The sequence below is a fragment of the Siniperca chuatsi genome, linkage group LG19 (assembly GCF_020085105.1).
Source record: "Siniperca chuatsi isolate FFG_IHB_CAS linkage group LG19, ASM2008510v1, whole genome shotgun sequence".
NCBI lineage: Eukaryota > Metazoa > Chordata > Actinopteri > Centrarchiformes > Sinipercidae > Siniperca > Siniperca chuatsi.
The window spans coordinates 10,711,933-10,730,885 of NC_058060.1; the positions used below are offsets into that span (position 1 = coordinate 10,711,933).

An 18,953-nucleotide genomic window follows, 5' to 3' on the forward strand; every position below is an offset into this window, starting at 1 on the left:
TTCTAGCGTTGCCTTACTCAGAGATGTATCTGCTGTTTACAAAGGGGTTTCTCTAATGGGCCAACACTGCAGCTGTGTGTTGTGTGAACTCAGTAGTGAGAACCCCCAGAGCTCACTGACTAACTGGAAATACTGAGCCACACTCACAAACAGCACTTACTATCCCCTCAGTACACACTGTTGGTGCTCGGAGCAGCTCAGCCTGTGACTTTAACCTGAACCACTCCGTCTCTAACGGTGCTATTTCTGGTCTGTTAAAAACACTTTTTTCCTACAACACATATTTGATAAGTGCAAGAGATTTTTTTTTTTTAACGAATGCTACAAAACTGTAACATGATCTACAATGCTGGGAAGTTTCGCCATGCAGTTAATGTCAAGCCATTCAACCTCGCCTCACTGTGGAATGAGAAACAGACGATTGAATCCTCTAAATAAACGCGAGTACAATAGTGTTAAAATGTGCTTTGCCGTGGACTAGTGATGGTGACTGTTTGCTGCTCCTCAGATCTCCCGTTGTGCCTGGGCCTCAGTAAAGTCAGGCTGCTGTTTTTCCAACTCCAGAGTCATCTGCACCGGTGTCAGTCCGTTCTCCCCTGTCACAGACACAGAGGCCTTTTTTTAAAAAAAAAAAATGGATGTGCCACTGAAACCACAGAGATAAATCAGTACGTGCTAATGAGAGGGACAAATACCACACATGAATAGCAGCTGTGGAAACAGCCCTATGAAGGTGAACACACAACTGAGAAGATAGGTCAGGTCTATGATTATTATTATTATTGTCTCTATTTCTGCAGTTACCCTGTTTTTATACTGTTACTGACATCAGGCATAATCTTTAGAATGCTCTGTCACACAACAATCAGCCTTTTCTGTACAGGAGCCTGTCACTATTAGTAATAGAGAAAAAAATAAAGAAATGGCCATGATTGGGAGAAATGAAACAGATTTTCACAAATTCCTGATGATGTTGTGGTCCAAGGTTTTATCTGGACACTGATGTAATGTTTACGATGATCTCATTTCAGTGCCTCAGGCTCTGGCACACCACTGTGATCTACATCAGTCTGAGCTCACCCGTTATCTGAGAGGTCGCTGCCAACTGCGGGCAGGGCTGAGTGACTTGGGGCATGGTTGTGCACAGAGGGCTAGCAGCAACATATGTTACATTAAAAACTTAACATGTATAAAACTGCAGGATTTCAATATAGGATTGCTTGATTTAAACTGCTTCCAGACCTGTAGATCTGTGTTTCCAGGGCAGGATGTTCATTCCTGTGCGACAGAAGGAGCGGTCAGTGTGGGCCTCAGTGCTGTACAGCACCTCCTGGAGCTGTTTGTCTCCAGGCTTCTGGGCTTTCACTCTCACCTACAAGGGGAAACACAATTGTTGCCATTTTACTCCCCTGCCCCAGACATCATTTTGTTTGCTTCCATGTAGATCAGGACAAAAAAAAAAAAAAAAGCAGCTCAAAATGGATTTAGAAGTTTATTTCCCTGCCATCTTAAAGTCATACCTCTAGGATGGTGATCTCTTTCTCCTTCAGCTTCCCTGCTTTGTTCTTAACCTGAGTTTTCTTGGTGTCAACCCACACCACCCTCTCCTTCACCTCTGACCTGGACACACACACACACAAAACACGCAAGCACACAAACGTGTTTAAAAAATCGACACAAAAGTGCTTTTGAAGACCCTCTCACGCTGAGAGCAGACTCACTCTTGGATGCCCAGGTCAGCCAGTGTCGTGTCCAGGAAGGGGAACGGTTGGTGCGCCGGGTCGGGCTGCGTCTGGATGGGCAGTGTCACCGACATGGGGATCTCCCATTCCAGTTCAACGCGCACCATCTTGCCATGTGGCCCGGGGCACCCCCTGCCTGCTGGGCTGTCCGGTCCTCCGTTGGCCTGCTCCACTGCGGCCTCTCCCTCCTCCAACAAGCTTTTTGTCTCGTCTGCCGCCAGCTTGACTTTTCTGATCAGGATCTCAAGAAAGAATGTGACGTGTCCCTCGCCCCTTGCTTGTATGATCTTTGCCTTATCTCTGTGACCGAGGCTCGGTATCTGCACCTTTAGTCTCCAGCGGATCTTTACTCAACGGCTGGTGTTGTTGGCAGATACTGGCTGGTCTGCTCTGCTCCTCTCGGGGCCGATGAGTCAGAGCTCTGCCTCGTCTGATGATAAAGCCCTCTGGAAAGTGTGAGTGTGTGTCTAATGCATACGGACTTGTGCTCTGCCCTCCTGGCTGATATAAGCAGCCGCTGTGAATGTGTGTTATGTGTCACTCAGATGTTAGGTTTATTAACCTGTCAGGAGAGGGGGGTGATGATGGACGGATGGTGGTGTTTGTACTGCCAGGTGTCTGTGTGGATTATTGTTTCGATTGTAAATGAAGGAAGTATGTGGCCTCAAGTTCTTGCAGTCTGTGAAGAAACATTGAGATTGAATGCTTTATGGCATAATTGATACTTATATTTGAAATGTATAAATTTGGTTACATAACAAAGTGCCAAGAGGTCCCTTCAGGCTCAGTTTGGATAACAGATTTATGACTGTATACTGTGTACTGAGATGATCCACTCCTCCATATCTACACCTCCACTCATTGTTTGTCTTCCCTCTGTTCCCTCTCTCTCATTTCTCTGGCAGTTTAGGTGAACAGGAGCTTGATATATGGGCCGTTCACATCACAGCGTCACATTTTCAGATTTAGAAAAATGCGTTCTTGCTCTACCTCGCTGTAGTGGACGCAAACGGGACACGTGTCGTCCCATGCTGTGTGTGTGTGTGTGTGTGTGTGTGTGTGTGTGTGTGTTGTCCTGTACAGCAGGGATCTTTTCCCACCAAACCAGCACTCTGGACTCAGCATGTCACATTCCATGGGCAGCCACAATAAATCCTCTCACACAGACACCAGCCTTACGTCAGCACTGTGGAGGGATACAGATGATGTAAAGGCTTGGGAATGTATAGAGCCAAAGGGAGGTTAACTGTCTAAGCAGCAGGTTATGGTAGAACATGTTGGATTTTCTGCTCATTAAAGCAGCTACACTATTTTTTTTTATAGCAACGGATCAGGTGACCACTTGCATGTGAAAAGGGTCACTCTTAGTGATAAACCCACAGAGAATTGTTGCCCGACAATGAGTTTCCCTCAGTTTTACAGCATCTTTCCAGCTCATTGTTTTGATGTACTTTACGGTTTTCAGCGAAAAAACTCTTGAAAACCCGCTGTACGCTATCAGCCCTGCACCAAACGGCAGAGAGACGCAGTTAGTGACTATAACTGGGGAACATAGTTGAGCATTTAGCAGCTAAAGAGCCAGATATTTCCAGCAGAAACCAGATCTACAAAGACTTAGAATCACCAGGTGGAATGCTAATGTTGCTTCATGTCTGCAGGCTGTAACAAGTTCACCATGACGACTGTACGAGGCGATAATATGTCAATGTTGTGGTCACAGCTTGTTTCTGCTGCCCCCAAGAGGCCAAAAAGAAAACATCTGTTATTGCAGGTTGTGCTGCTTTAAATATCCTGATACATTGACAGGCTGGACCTTTTCATAAAACATACTTTTTTTTTATCAAAGGCATTTTACCACCTGCATAATGTTCAATGCCAATAAGTAGATTTTCTAGCCTCACTAATGAGCCTGCAGTGTGCCTGGCTGTAAACACAGTGAAGTCACACTTACAGTTTGTCCTGCAGTGCCAGTGATGCAGCAGTAGTGGAGGTGGTGGATCATACAAGACGCCCACTGCAACCTGTTTGTGCCATAGTTGACTAACCATCAAGCTGCTTTTGAGCAAGGCATTTAGCCCTAACCTGTGAGGGTTTGTACCTGTATGAAGGAGGTAATAGGTGGGAAACAAGAGAAAAAAGTAGTCAACCGGTTTTAGGTGCCGTATTTTTGTATCAAAACATTACGTGGCAGTGGAAAGGACATTTGGTGGTATAGCACCACAACCTGAATGTATCACAAGCAGTATCAACAAAATTACCATTCTACCATGTTGATGTGAATTAGGATTTCTGTTCTGTGACTGCAGCACTGACCTCAGCTCAGGCCTCTCAGTCACAACAAGGTGGCACATGGACATGGTCTTACTCTTATGTACACACACACACCCACACACACACAGCAGTCCCCAGTGTATTTAACGAGCAAACACTTTAATTGTGTGGAGTTATTGAGGCATGAGGTCAGACTTGAGTTTTCTACCAGCGAGGCACAATATGGTCCTGTTGGAGGCAGCTGATGTGCTTCCAAGTCACATTCAGTGCTTTCTATACATTTCTCTGCACCATCAGCTCAAATCAGAGTATTTGAAATAAACTGTTGGATTTGTAGGCTGCTGGATTTTCTCTCTGATGCTTTTTAGTCCAGAATTTCAAGCTTCACGTTCAGTGTTATTATTCTGGGATTTATCATTATTGGTCAAAAACACATGCTCACTCAGGATTTTGGCTGTGCTCAGTGTGAGGTAAGAGCTAGTGTTAACTAGTATTAAAATATGTTGACAGTGATTCTTGGAACAGTTAATATTAGAGAAAACAATAGAAAATCACAAACCTCACAAATAACTACAGAAATACAAAGTTTATCCAGCCTGAATATGTTTGGAGTTTGGAAGAAGAATTTGAGATCATATGCTATTCTACTGAGCAAAACACATTTTATTAAAATTTCAAGTTAGAATAATTTAAAGGGATAAAAATTCACACAGCAGATACAGACTGTATAAAAAGCTTAATTTAAAATCATTACAAAGGATAAAAAGCCATACAGAAGATACAAACTGAATAACAACACTTACTAGGTCCAGATGTTTAAAACTTCAATAACAGTATGTGAAATTAAATTATGTAACACTGAGAAACTCAATGGCAATAAATATTTAAAAATACAACCACATGAACAAAATATAACCAGATTAAAATGGTTAAAAATTTTGTAAACATTCTTTAAAACACTGGGTAAAAGCAAAGTTCACCCTTCTGAGTAATTTAACAATCATATAAAAACATTTAACCCGTGTCATCTTTTTTACACAATGAAAGATATCATGAGAGTGTGAGTTTTGATGATCTCATGTGTTACTAAAAGAGTCACAGGATCAAAGTCATTCATTATATTCATCAATAAAAAAGTAGCATTAACTGTACCTGTGCAGGACTATAGTGTGAGTTACTGTACGTGTATATGTTCAGGCAGTCATCCTGAGTGCTGCGGGGTGTACAGTGATGTTACTGTAGGGTTCAGCCTGTTGTACAGTCACCTGGCCAGCAGACAGCAGCTCTGAAGAAGAGAAACTTCACAGATTAATACCATCACAATGTTTCACTCAATGTTACAGTGGAGGTCAGTGAAGAAACCTGACAAACTCAAACTGAAGACTGTATTATGTGTGTTTTCATTGGATGGAAGGAAAATAGCTATTTTAGAGCTAGCATCAAAGTGCATCTTTAACTGACAAAAGTTTCTCAAATGTGCAAATTAAAGCTCCATTGTTTTTCCAGTCGTTAATGTATTGATTTATTTTGAAAATGTTTGGTTGTCTCAGTTATTTTAACATGTATATCTGCCTTATTCCTAATCTCTATAACACTATACGAATTAAATCTATTTTCAGGTCATCAGTGCTAGTCAATGAAGAACAGGAACATTATGTGGATTTCCTCACCCAGCAGTTTGTGCAGTGTGTGAGCTGCAGTGGTGCGGTCGACCTCTGGGGGCACCAGAGAGTCAAAGGTGACTTCTCCAAACCTCTGCAGGTTGGAGGAGATCCACCTGGAAAAGACAAGCAGAGTGAGCAGTGCATTATGGGATTCAACCTAGAGGACTGATATGGACAAAATGGAACATATGTCTGTTTTCATGGCAACAAATTCTGAAATTGAACAATGATTCAGATTTTTTCAGAATTGTATTGATGATGGAGCAGAAAGCTTTAAGACCGCATGACACTAAAATGTTCCAGTGAAACCAGTATTTATAGAACCACTATTACTGCCAGTGGTACAAACGTGGTAGACGAGTTCAATAGGGAAATGTGTCTCAGGTTTATCCCTCAGGCCTACTAGTTGCTTTCTATTTTGAATTTCAAAGCAGATGTCGACATCTGACGACATAGGATGTGGGTCAATCTGTGACACCGGAGGCAACAAGTGTTTTTTTCCAAACATAAACAACATTTGAATGTGCATGGTCACCTAACTGATATACAGTATATATTAGATATAACTGACACTGAACATGTCCTGATCAAGCAAACAAAAAGACCAAAAATACAAATGCAAATGAGAGCTCAGTACAACAGTGTTATGCGGGAGGGCATCACTGAAACCACAACTTGTCAAGATCTGCAGGAGATGCAGCAGCAGATGAAGAAAATATGGTCATAGTGAGCACATGACCACTAAAAATGGGTGATGTAAGAATGGAAAAATGTTACCTGGTCAAATTAATCTTTATTTTCTACACTGATCAATTAACTGATGAAGTCTGCCATGTGTCTAAAGTGGTGTAGAGGTGTGAAGTATTTTCTTGGCACACATCAGAATACAAAATTGAATATCATCGCCAAAAGTCTGGTTGAGCTTCATTGCTGAGATGGTTTACCCATCACAGTCTACCTTTATTCAAATAGACAGTGCAGGGTAACGTGCCATGTCACAAAACACTCATCGCCTCAGGATGATTCTGGCAACAATGCTGGGACAAGTACTAGTGCAACTGGAGGTCTGCAGCATGAATACAGAGCCAAAACATTTAACTCAGGAATCAGGCTAGACTAAAATCTCAAAGAAAGGTTTCCAGCATTTTCTTCTATTATTTTATTATCTTTTACCATCCAGTGAATCTTACACGTGTATATCCAGAGCGTAAATAACCACCAGTGTTCTCACGTCAGGCATGTTCACTTGATGTTTTACACGAAGGTGTGCTTCTGCAAAATGCTGTTTTATGAGTCTTGTAATAACGTGGAGAAACATCACAACTTAGGTGTGTGTTTGTAAGCTTGTTTGTGTTCTGTGTGTGTGTATTGTGTATACTCTACGATGTACCTCAGCATGTCCCTGCTCTCTGTGTCAGTCTGAGCCTCGGGCATCTCGATGTTCTCCTCCGCTATAGGCTCCATCGGTAGCTGGGCCTCCTCTTGCGGAGACCTACACACACACACACACACACACACACACACACACAGTGATCTATTTCTTTATCCATCTTGCTGTCTGCCTGTCTATCCATCTCTCCAGACTCACCATCTGCTGACGGGAGTGATCACATCGCTTACGGATTTGTCCTCTTTGGACATGTCCAGGATCACATCTAATACAGCTGTTTACACACACAAACATAAAGAAACACAATGAATAGCTGTCAGTTTTAAATGAATGGTGTGTTTATTGTGCTGCCGAAATATGATCTGAAAAATGTATATAATGTGTCTGAGAAAGAGAGGAAGAATTCTTACATGAGCCCTCTGCGGGTTGCAGCCCTGACTCACTGGATATCTGAGAGAGAGACAGTTTCATGAAATAAAAAAGGTTTATAATCTAATTTGTCTCACCACTGAACTGAACACTCAGTTGGCAGGCTACGACTGCAGGCTAGCTGGGAAATGGATAACCTTTATTATTATAGCCACAGTTTCACTAATACCCTCTCAGATTTTAGCATGAAACTGGAGTTTGGTGAGAATATTTAAATATAATATTTTATATTTTTCCCCCCACAGATGCTCCTATTTCACTTTAGATCATTATATGGTACCAGGAGAAGAGATGTAAAAAAATAAAAATAAAAACAAGACATAAAAGACAGACCCACCTCCCTCATGCTTAAGTGCTTCCTCTTCCTCTCTGTCCTCAGTATTTCTCTGTCCTGCTCTGACTCCCCTCTTGCCTCCTCTTCTTCTTCCTCCTCCTCCTCCCCTCTCTGTCTTTCCCTATGTCCAGGCAGGACGGTGAATGAGGCACACTGTTTCCATAGTGACTGGAGGTCAGCATGGGGGAGGGCTGTGGAGGGGTGAAAGGGCAGGTTTTGGTCAATATTTTGTATTTTCTTCACCAGAGCTGATGTTAAGAGTTTGTGGAACGTTAGTGCAACTCACAGGCTGCTGTAAAGTGCTGTGATCAATACTAATAAACTGTTTCAGAGGCCCTACAAGGTTGTTGCTGATTAGAAAACATGCTCAGAGTTTGTGATGGCGTATACTTGTGCTACTGATGTTGTTTTGGGGTTTGGTATTATTGTCAGTGTTTCAGAAGGCCACCACACTGAACATTATTATGTTATGTATTTATCTTGTTAGTTACTGTATTTTTTATAATGCATTTGTTGATGAGTTTTTTGTTTCTTTTTGTTTGCCCTCTTGTGTTCTTCTTGATAATATTTTATAATCCTTACATCTGTCTGGAATTTCATTATTTAAGAGAAAAGCTGAGAAATAATTGTTAATAATCAGTCAATAGTATGGGCTTTTCTACAGCCAGGGGTGAAGTGTAGCACTGACATCCACAGGGGGCGTTGAAGAGCTGAGCAGGTGTGGCACACGTAGTCAAGGAGGTCAAGTCCAGCAACACCTTGGACTGAGAGGAAGAACAAAATATTAGCTTGATCGTACAGTTTCAAATAGGATTTTTGCTTTTTAGTACACTGTGGAGAGAGAGTGTGATGATAGTGTCTCAAAGGAAATTAAAGAAAAAAGGAAGGGAGGGAAGAAGGAAAGAAAGAAGGAAGGAAATAAAATCAATGAGCACTATCCCAGTGGGCTTAGAGAGCAGGAAGAGAACTGGAGAGCTGGAGTTTAATTAACCGACACCCTGGTGAATAGACACTTTGATGGCAAGACTTTGATTACAGAATGGTAAAGACTGAAAATTGAATTGGTCAGCATTACAGCTGAAAGAATGCGTATGTACATGTGTGCATACAGTATATACAGCTTTTGGTATGGTGTGTGTGTGTGTGTGTGCTCAAGTCATGACGTGTAGTTGAGAGGGAGAGAGAGGGCTGTTTTTAATGTGCTGGTATGTGAGTGAGATCACCGAATAAGCCTAAATAACTCCAGAAACTCTGTTCAGTCAGTAAAAAGTAGCAGAACCATGTGGTGCAGATTAACATATAAGGACACCAAACTTCACTTTAAATGACTAGAATATTTTAACAATGTAAATATTGCATTTTATGTCAGTGGATTCACTTACATAAATATAAATTCTATAAGTAAAAAACATATAAATTGTATGGCTGAGAGAAAGTGTGTTTCTGTACCAGGTCCAGTGTCTCAGCCAGTGGGTTTCTGATCTGTTCCTGCATTGCTCTGTCAGATATCTGGACCTGAGGGTCTGCAAAGACCAGCTGACGCCTGCGACCTCCACCGGGCTTCCTAAGAGGAGGAACAACCACCTGATGGCATAGTGAGAAACACACAGCTTTAATGTATACAGTACTGGATCTATAAAAGGACGTCACACACCAGCACACAAACTGGAAATTATGAATCTATGTGTTGACACACCCACATGTGTTTTCCATTTCTTGTTTCCAAATTGAAACAAGCTGCTCACTTTGTGGAATGTAAATTAAAGTTGATGACAACTGTCACAACAGCAATCGCTTTGTCACTGTCATCTCCATGTTTCCTACATGTTATTTCGGACAGCAGTTAAATGAAAAGATACCGAGAATTTGTTTTAGGTTCATAATGGGTGCAAAGATACACTAAACATAGGTTTACTAGACAATTAATGAACTAAAGTTAGAGAAAATGCATGCCTCTGGTAATGACAGGGTGTCTCCAAAACACGTTTAGTGGCATGTATGCTCTTAATTACTTGTTGCAAGTACAGCAATTAGTGGAAATAAGTATTTGTTCACACTCAGACATAAGACTAATTCAGTTTAAATTCTGCACAATACAAAACTACTACTGAACAAACTAGTGAATAGACAGCATCACATATGTCTCACCTCTTCATAGGGACTTTCGGTTGCTCTGTCTCCCTCTTTCCCAGATGCCCCAGAGGGTGGCGTTGGCATGGCAACCTGCGGCGGGGTCATCTCCAGGGCAACACCTGCCAGAGGAACCTCCACAGGCTGACCCAACTCTTCGTCTAACAGCCACACACTGTCCCGCTCTGCTCCCAGCACTGTCTCCTTCAGCCTGCAAACAATAACACATGCTTACTGTACACAAAATGTTTTAACCCACACCTAATTTATCTGTCATGTTACACATTTGTCATCACAGGTCTGAGCTAAATATACTGACTGACTGATGACAAAATATTCAGTCACTGCAGTATGTTTAAAGTCTTTCTTAAAACTACAGGATGTGACAATTCTTTTGTCAATATTTACTTGTTTGGTAACACACAAAAACAGACTGGTAGTATCACTCTGAAGTTTACATTGCCCTGAAGGCCCCCTCAGTTTAAAGTTTCTCTACAAGACTCACTGGTCAATAGAGGACATGGCTCCTTCAAGTTCCCTGGTCCTCTGCTCTGCCTGCTGCTCCTCCACCTCTGTTTAACACACATGTACATAATGCAGAGAAACAATGTGACACAACACATGGACACAAATAAACAGGTGTTCAAGAGAATACATTTTTCCCAAAATGATCTCATTTATAAAAAGCTTGTTAGCGATCAAATGACAAGGAAACCGGTTTTCCTTGTTGTACCAAACCTCTTAACAAATTTGTTTTCTACTTTCTCACTGCTGTTTTACTGCAGGAAGTGAAAACAAACTCTACCCAACTAAACACATGCTACTGCCATTTTTTCCTTGTGATGTCAACAGTAGGCAGTCATGTATTCCTTCTTAGTTTTTGTTAAAGCAAGGCAGGTTTTTCCAAACTGTTGCCTCTCTATTATCCCCTGAAATGAAACAGTCTCCTGAAAATAAACCTTTTCTTTCTGGCGGCAAAAGCACTTACAGAGTCAGAATTGCTTTTTTTCCCTTTCAATTATAGCGGTGGCACAAAAAATCTGACCTGGTTGACTGGTGCAGACACATTACAAGAGAGGAACACACTGTGGGACTGAGAAACTAGACACTTCCCAGGTCCTTAAATTTAGACCAAACCCACAGTATGACATTAGACTAAACAACTAAAACACAAAGATACACATGCAATGCTTATTATACACAAAGATAAATGTTAAAGACAGAAGCACATACCTCTACGGAACTGGTCTGGTTGATCCATCAACAAGTCAATCTCTCTGGCTGTGGCTTCAGGAAGGTCATCTCCCTCAAAATACTGATATAAAGGGCGACAATTAGAGAGAGGGACAAAAGTAAGAGGAGGACACAGTTAAGCGTCCACAGTGATGAATAATGTAAGCGCTATAAAAAACAGCAGTAAAATACAACAACAACAAGAACTGAAGGATAAATGAAAAAATGACATTTTTGCCTGCAAAACAAAACCAAACCCAAGGGGCAGACGAGCGGGGGCCGAGGACAACAGGAATGTGAGCCACGTATCTCCGTAAACAAACTGTGAGTGCAGGCTGATGTAATTAAGTCAGATCTTATAAAGTCAAAATGGACTTCATCAGCTGATGATGCTTTAGGAGGAGCATTATCAGTACCTAAGCAACAGAATGAGGAGACTAATAGTGTGTGGAGGTACAGTTGGACTCAGACTTACTTTAGTGAAACACAGTTGCATTTTATGACTGAGGCAATATAGCTCTGCCTTCTCTTATACACTGTGGACATTGATAGGTGAAATCAGGGCAGTCAGTTAGGCACCCCATATTTTATGTCCACATTTTCCTACACCATTAACTTCACTGCATTATACACACCATTTAGAAAATGTATGGAATTTTTAAACATTTGTAAAAACCCTGTTTCCCATAAATATCTGTTATTTTTTGAGCAGTGAAAACCACATACTTCCCACAAAACTCACTTAAAAAAATATACGTAATTTTTACAAACGGACTGGACAATATAGAATCTGTACTGGCTTTAATGCTACTTGAGTGACAGCAACGACCAACAAGCGAGCAGCTAACTTGTGACAAAGACCTTAACTAAAGCTGTTGTGGGCACACGATCCACATCCTAGCTCAATGATTCACCAGGATGCCTGCTGTACCTAAACATGATGCCTAGGATGTTTCCTGTCCCTGGACTCTGACAGATAGTTTACCTCAGCAGCGGTGATGAGCAACTGCTCCTTCTCTGTCAGGGTGATGTCAGCTGGAGGTGACCTGAAACCTGGTTTAACACAGCAGGAGGAATTAGGAGCCAAGCACGTTTGTAGCACAAGAAGGATGTGAGACAAGCTGAGATTCACCCGTGTTTGTGGCACTTAAGGGAGAAAAAACAGCCAGGACAATGAAATCTGGGCCTGGGCTTAGCCTGGGACTGATGCATTTTTTAATTCAATATGTGCAGATAAAATAAGATTGATTTGCTGATGACAGAGCATTTATTCACAATTTTCCTAACAGGAGTGGAAATAGCAACCTTCCTGTGCCAAAAGTTTAAATTTAGAAGAAAATCCACAATCTAAACTAATGAACTGACCCATTTATAAAACCTCTGAAGATAGATTATCTTGAATGGAAATATGCAAAATGTTACCACAGCCACTATTACAAATCATAATCAGAATATTCTATATTTAAAGAGCATAATCACAAGTGTCACAAAGCAATTTGGAAACATCCAGAAATATCCTTGTGTCCCATTTCAGGTGAGGCCTCTTTCAAAGGACGTGGTCTATAAAGATGTAGCTTTTAGAGGACTGTAGGCTAGTAGACTGAAACTGCACATCCTCCCTAAATGAGAGAGTGAATAGGATTTACTGTAGTGTTTTCCGAGTCTCTGCTCCTAGTCTCACAGAGACAAGTGAGCAGTGGGAAATGGATTTTGGGATCATAAACATAAACACTGTTTTTCTATTTTCTAGTAGAAACCTATTAGTTTCTTGGAGCCTTTGAAATGGGGCAACCTTATTAACCCATTATGACATGTTAGGTCTTGAAATGTGGACTTAAAAGGCAGCCACCCCTGAAATGGGACACAGCTAGTCTTTCAAATGGTAAAAAATCAGTCTCACCCTCTTTGTCAAGTGTGGTGTGGGGACTGGGCACCAGGGAGTGCTGTGAACCTGCCTCTTCAATCACCAACATTGGCTAGAAATACACATTACATATATTATATAACAAGACAGAATACCGAAACAGATTTATTTTAATTTCTTGGATGATTCCAGAATGTGAACTGAGCCTGACAAAAACTACCTTTTCATGTCCAAAATGTGTTTAAACATGGGGTTAGGGTTGTTAAAGACCAAACTGATTCAGAAGTAATTTGTTTTCTTTTTTCTTCTTTTGCCTCATATGGGTGACATGTGATATGGCCTAAATGATAGCGATGTGTAAAATATTGAAATACAACAAACTAAATATACAGCAGTTTAAGCAGCTGAAAGCCAATGTCCAGTCCAGTCCACGGATCCTTTAAATGTTAAATGTGTTATGTTAGGTATATGTATAGTTCATTGGATTACCTCAAACTGCTACTATTATGAGTCATGGTAAATACAACTATTATTATGACACTAGAGTGGCTACTGCTGCTCCTGACAAAAATTGCTCACAACATCCATCCAGCCTGCTCATGTTTACAGAGTGAATATTTGATATAAAGTGCAGGTTACCTGGGGATGGTGACTGTGTATAGGTAAATTTAATATTTGCTGAGTTTTGTTGTGCTACACTACAGACACAGACATTAGGTTACACCCTTGTGTAGATTCCCTGGCATATTTCAGAGCCACACCAACACATACAGTATATGGCTGTAACGGTGTATATATCATAAATGTACCTGGTGTATTTTATAGGGGCTGGGCAGTTGGTGTGATTCCATGAGACCAAAGAAGGGGTCCTGAGCTCCTTCAGCCTCCTCCATCCTGTACAGGCTGTTAGGCACATCCAAGGCCAGCCTGCCAGATAAAGAGAGAAAAATATTGTTGCTACTGTTACTACTCACAATATTAAAACATCACACACAATTAGTGCTGTAGTGGCTAATGCAACACTAGGCATACTTTTATCTGCACTGTTGGTTTCATCATGGAATTATAAAATAATAAAATATTACTGGAATAAGATTAACATACAGCATCTTTAGAGTGCAGAATGTGGAAAGCAGAAACAAGAGCTCATACATTACCGCTGTTCCATAACACGGCTTATTAAACATTTATGAAGTATTTCACATGAAAGTAGCTCAATTTGTCCATCACTCACTCAATAAAACACTACCTTCTCCTTTTCACAGTCTTTATTCTCCAAAATAATCTCCATCATAAATATTCCACTAGTGCTTTTGAGCTCAGACTTCTCCAAACACGTCCAACCTCTGCACAGTTCAGCTTAAAAATCGTAGGTGCCCCAGGATACAAAATTCCCTTCCACTGTGCATGATCAAATTGTTGTGTGTGCAGACCTGTCAGACTCAGCCATGTCAATACGTATGCATCTTTTAGAGCGCAGCAGGCGGTCAATGGTCTGTTGAACCTCCTCTGGAAAACAGAAAAGGTGTTAAAAATGTTCACACACATCTCTTAGCAGTGTAGTCATTTCCTGCAGAAACAGAAGCAGAGATGTCACATTTAAGTCGAGGTCTAAAGTATCTGACATGAAAAATTTTTTTTTTTTAAAAGCAGTGATGTTGATAGGTTTCAATGTAGTGAGTCCCTGGGACCCACTCAAATGACCACCTGTGGGTCCCAGGGACTCACTACATTGAAACCTAGAGACAGAGTGGGTCCCCAATATAATTTGACACACAGACACACAGCAGCAGACAGAAAGAGGAGGTCATATTATACATATATATAGAGAGAGAAATATTAGCTTTTTATGGGTGAATAAATGTTAAAAAGGGAAGCTAAAGGGCAAGGAGAATGCTGAGCTTTCAAGTTTCATCAGGTGTCATAACACCATCAAGCACAGCATGTTTAATTAGGAAAGTAGTTTAAAAACATGCACACAATGGGCAACCATTTACTGCATACTGCTGTTAGAAACTGAGTACAATTAGCTGATAATTAGCCTGATCAGCCACCGTCAGTAATAAATACAAACACACATTATTAGACTGTAAACCATTAATCAAACTAATTACTGACCGCATTCAACGTCAGACAACCGTATCATACTTTAGCAGTTACCTAGTGTTTCTGTAGTGGTGACAAAACATTAAAAAATATAGGCTACATACAGTATTAGCAGTTTGAATAAAACTGATGCTCCCCGCACGCTCCGGGGAAAATATTAACCCAAACTCCCTTTAAAAAATATGACATATTAACAATTCCTTACATGTCTGCAAAAACACATAACTCTAGAAACACAAGATAAAAATGCCTTCTTGTCAATTTGGCATCAATATAATCCATAAAGATAAACTGTAAACTGTATTTTAACTTACCGTACTTCACATTTTGGATTTTGTTACCTCAACTCACTACCAGCCTCTCAGCCGCTGTGGTATTTTAGTGGCAAAATTTCTCACTAAAATACGTGCTAGTTGGTGGATCAGATACACGCCGAATTAAATAGGAGGCAACGAACAACAAGGCATCCTAATTAAATGACATTTTCACCATAGGTCTTATGGTAATTTCTTATGCATAAACTCTGAGTTTACTGAAACCCACACCCTAGTCTGGAATAATGAAAAAGGTGGAAAATTCTTCAGGGTGCATTTGCTTTCTGCATTTGTCTTAGATTTTCTATCAATGTTTACAGATAATTTTTTGCATCATCCAAGCTGTGAATGCCACAGAAACCGAGAGGATAAACCCCACCACACCATGCTTATGAAATACAGCATAAACATATTATGCACTCTCACTGTGACTGCTTAGGGGGGTTCTATGCTATTCTACTGATGAAATTAAATGCCATTGCTGAATCCAAGAGCCACTGTAAACAACAGACAGTGGTTGTTTTCTTGGCTTCTCCTCCTGTTTATCACCCTGCATTGTATTTCAGTTTTCATCAGCCATGACAACAGCATGATTGTGAACCTGTAGGATGCAATATCAGTGTCAAGGTCTAATTTAAGACCAAATGAATAGAGACTGTTGAGCTGTGCTTGATGATATTGCATTAATCAGCTCTATATTGGCTTCTACATCAGACTTGCCAGGGTGATTTGGGAAACATGCATTGTGCAAATGTGACAATAGCACTTTTTTGGTTTTACACCAAAACAGCATTTCTGAGATTACTACACTTTGCAACTCACAGAAGCAACTTGTCTGCTATGTTTTGCATAAGTTGAACAAACAGCATTTTCAGTTCACCTGAGCTTACCTTGGAAAGGCCCAGGATAAAATAATGTTTCTTGTTAAACTGAAAATCACACTGCTTACTGACTTTCTGCTAATCCTTTATAAGTATACAGCTGTAATACCCCCCCCCCCCCTTTTAATGCTCACTCACTCTACTCCCTGATTACTGGTATATGCTATAAAATGAGACTGCTGCTACAGTAACTAAACATACAGTATGTGGTTTTTATATTGCATAAAGAAGTAAGACTATTTTTTGTGTCTTCCCCTCATTTTATTCACTGTTTCTTCTCTCTCACCTAGCAGAAAGTTAGTTTATTGTGTGTAGACAATGTTACTTGGAGGAGAGTTACGACTGATTGACTGTAATTTTCTGTTTCTGGCAGGGCTCAACAATAAGGATTGCCCAAATGCCCGGGGAAAGTAAAATGCCACGTCGGACAAGTAAATCTAGCAACTAAATAAAAAATAATTAAACACATGTATTTTTCTGGAGCTGATGATGGAAGTAGCTATCTTTGTTGAGAATTGCACATACCGATTGGGCATATATATTTAATCTGCTCTGTCTGCAGTCTCTCATATGTTTTACACAAGCACAGCGAGCTAGCTCGGCTAATAGTGAATTGTTATGAACGCGCTAAAATGAAGCTGTCTGTGTGTAGTGTAACTGTTTATCTTAGTTTGCCATGAATCTTAAAATTTGGCAAATTCTTGTAAACTTAGCTGCTGGCTGAGACAAACCAGCCCCTCCTCCCTCTACCAGCGGTAACAGCAGTGAATCACACCAGCAGCAGAGGGAGGAGGACAGAGAACAGGAGGAAGGACTGATACTGATGTTTAGAAAGAATGAAGAACACAGACATCACTCAGTATTTTGATGTCAGGAATATGATTTATTTACTGACATTTTAGATTTGTTTCCAGTGAGATATTATTGAGTTTATATAGTGACTTTGCTGTTGTAAACACTGTTGCTGCTCTAGAAACAACATTTAGTTATATTTAAATTATTTAATTCTTATCCTGTTCTGAATTTATTCTTTTTTAAAGTAATGTTTTTTAAAAAGCAATTATTTAGTAATGAAAAAGAACTGATAAGAGTATTGATAAAGAACCGATACAAGCATCGATAAGAATAGTAGTATCAATAAAATCCTAATGATACCCATCCCTACTCACGAGAAAATTAGAAAGTTTATTTAGATACTTTATCACTCACTCACAGTTAAGGAGTCCATCTCATCCAGAAGGAGGGGGGATTGTTATACCATTTTCAATATGCAAGAATGTTTGTTGCTTTGCGTCTATGACACACTGTGTCCTTGTTCTGATTCATTTACTTTATTAATAAAGATTAAACATGACAATAAACTTTAGTTTTTGTTGTTATTTGATAACCACTAATAAAGAAAACAATTTGTATAGGGGCAAATAAAAATTGACTTAGGGCAAGTAGATTTCTGACCCACTTGCCCGACCGACCAAGTAAAAAAAACCTTAACATTGAACCCTGTCTATCTACTCTTTCTTGTTCCACTTTGTCTTTTCCCCTTACCGAGCAGGAAGCCACACTGCCTGTGGTAGACTACAACCACTCCATACTGCAGCTGGGATGACAGGTAGAGAGAGAACCGAGGCCTCGGTAGGTTGGGTTGCGGTGGGGGAACCTGAGCTGTCACATAGTCCAAAATGTCTGTGCTGTAAGCATTCAACAAAATGAATTATACAAATTTACATTGTATTTCATCTTGAACAAGTTGCGCTGGATCCCTAAAAATAACATTCAAATGTTTAAATTCAAAGAGAATATAACACTATTGTATTTTTTTATACTACTTTAGGTAGTTACATCACACTTGACTAGTTAAAGATCGCTTGAGAACAAGCTGCTAAAGATGCATCCCAGGAAACTTATAAAATTAAAAATATTTATATAACCAAGTAATATACAGTTGACACAGTGATATATGGGTAGCTGATGGTTACAAAAACTACTACAAAAATCATAAATATATAATACAAAAATTAAACACGTCTTTTATCAGTCTTGCTAGAGACAAAACCAGACAGATAAGCTAACATCAGCAATTTTCCTGTGGATATTCTTACCATGTTCGCTTGACATTGACTTTGAGAAGCTCTCTGCGAGTGACCCTGATACCTCTGGTGGCTGCTAACCTGAATAACAAAACACATTTACAAAATTTAGAAATAAACCATATCTGACAGGCTAATCTCATATAGCTCATATAGCTATAGCTAAAGGCTTCTTGCTGGAGTAACTTAGCTAAGTCAACACTCAGGCTTGCTAGCTAATGAGCTAGCTTTTTTTAAACTCACCAAATTGTTGAAAAACATCCAGTATGGCGGTGGAGGACGTTTGGGTAGTAAAACATTTTTAAAGTTTATATATATAGCAGATATTCAGGGGAAAAATGGTAAGGAATTTAGAAATTTCTTTAGAATATTAAAAACTTAGTAAGTGCAACTAATGTCTAAATTCGCAAAACGGTTTTCCCGCGTCAAATCACACTGGACCAATCAGGTTGCGAGATTCATCACATTGAAAGTAAACACTCATGATGCATTCATGCAAATTAGAAAA

The 18,953-nt window shown here is 40.1% G+C and overlaps 2 protein-coding genes across 3 annotated transcripts; both read right to left on the reverse strand.

The window, feature by feature from the left end:
- Positions 1-314: 314 nt before the first annotated feature.
- si:ch211-196f5.2 (uncharacterized protein LOC556372 homolog) lies at positions 315-4,326 on the reverse strand. 2 transcript variants are annotated; one of them, XM_044176991.1, is made up of 4 exons: positions 1,722-4,326; positions 1,521-1,620; positions 1,243-1,372; positions 315-615 (listed from the first exon to the last, which is right to left on the reverse strand). In XM_044176991.1, the coding sequence occupies exons 1-4, from the start codon at positions 1,847-1,849 to the stop codon at positions 539-541; spliced, it is 435 nt and encodes a 144-aa protein (XP_044032926.1). In that variant the 5' UTR covers positions 1,850-4,326; the 3' UTR covers positions 315-538. The 2 variants fall into 2 exon arrangements, with proteins under 2 accessions (XP_044032926.1, XP_044032925.1); XM_044176990.1 differs by having other exon boundaries at positions 315-596; positions 1,722-4,299.
- Positions 4,327-4,510: 184 nt separating this feature from the next.
- rec8b (REC8 meiotic recombination protein b) lies at positions 4,511-18,869 on the reverse strand. The gene is made up of 18 exons (XM_044176983.1): positions 18,689-18,869; positions 18,458-18,526; positions 17,904-18,046; positions 14,491-14,566; positions 13,867-13,984; positions 13,094-13,169; positions 12,179-12,246; positions 11,194-11,275; positions 10,466-10,532; positions 9,979-10,171; positions 9,280-9,414; positions 8,519-8,594; positions 7,834-8,021; positions 7,478-7,517; positions 7,266-7,341; positions 7,068-7,169; positions 5,684-5,790; positions 4,511-5,298 (listed from the first exon to the last, which is right to left on the reverse strand). The coding sequence occupies exons 1-18, from the start codon at positions 18,742-18,744 to the stop codon at positions 5,207-5,209; spliced, it is 1,764 nt and encodes a 587-aa protein (XP_044032918.1). The 5' UTR covers positions 18,745-18,869; the 3' UTR covers positions 4,511-5,206.
- Positions 18,870-18,953: the final 84 nt, after the last annotated feature.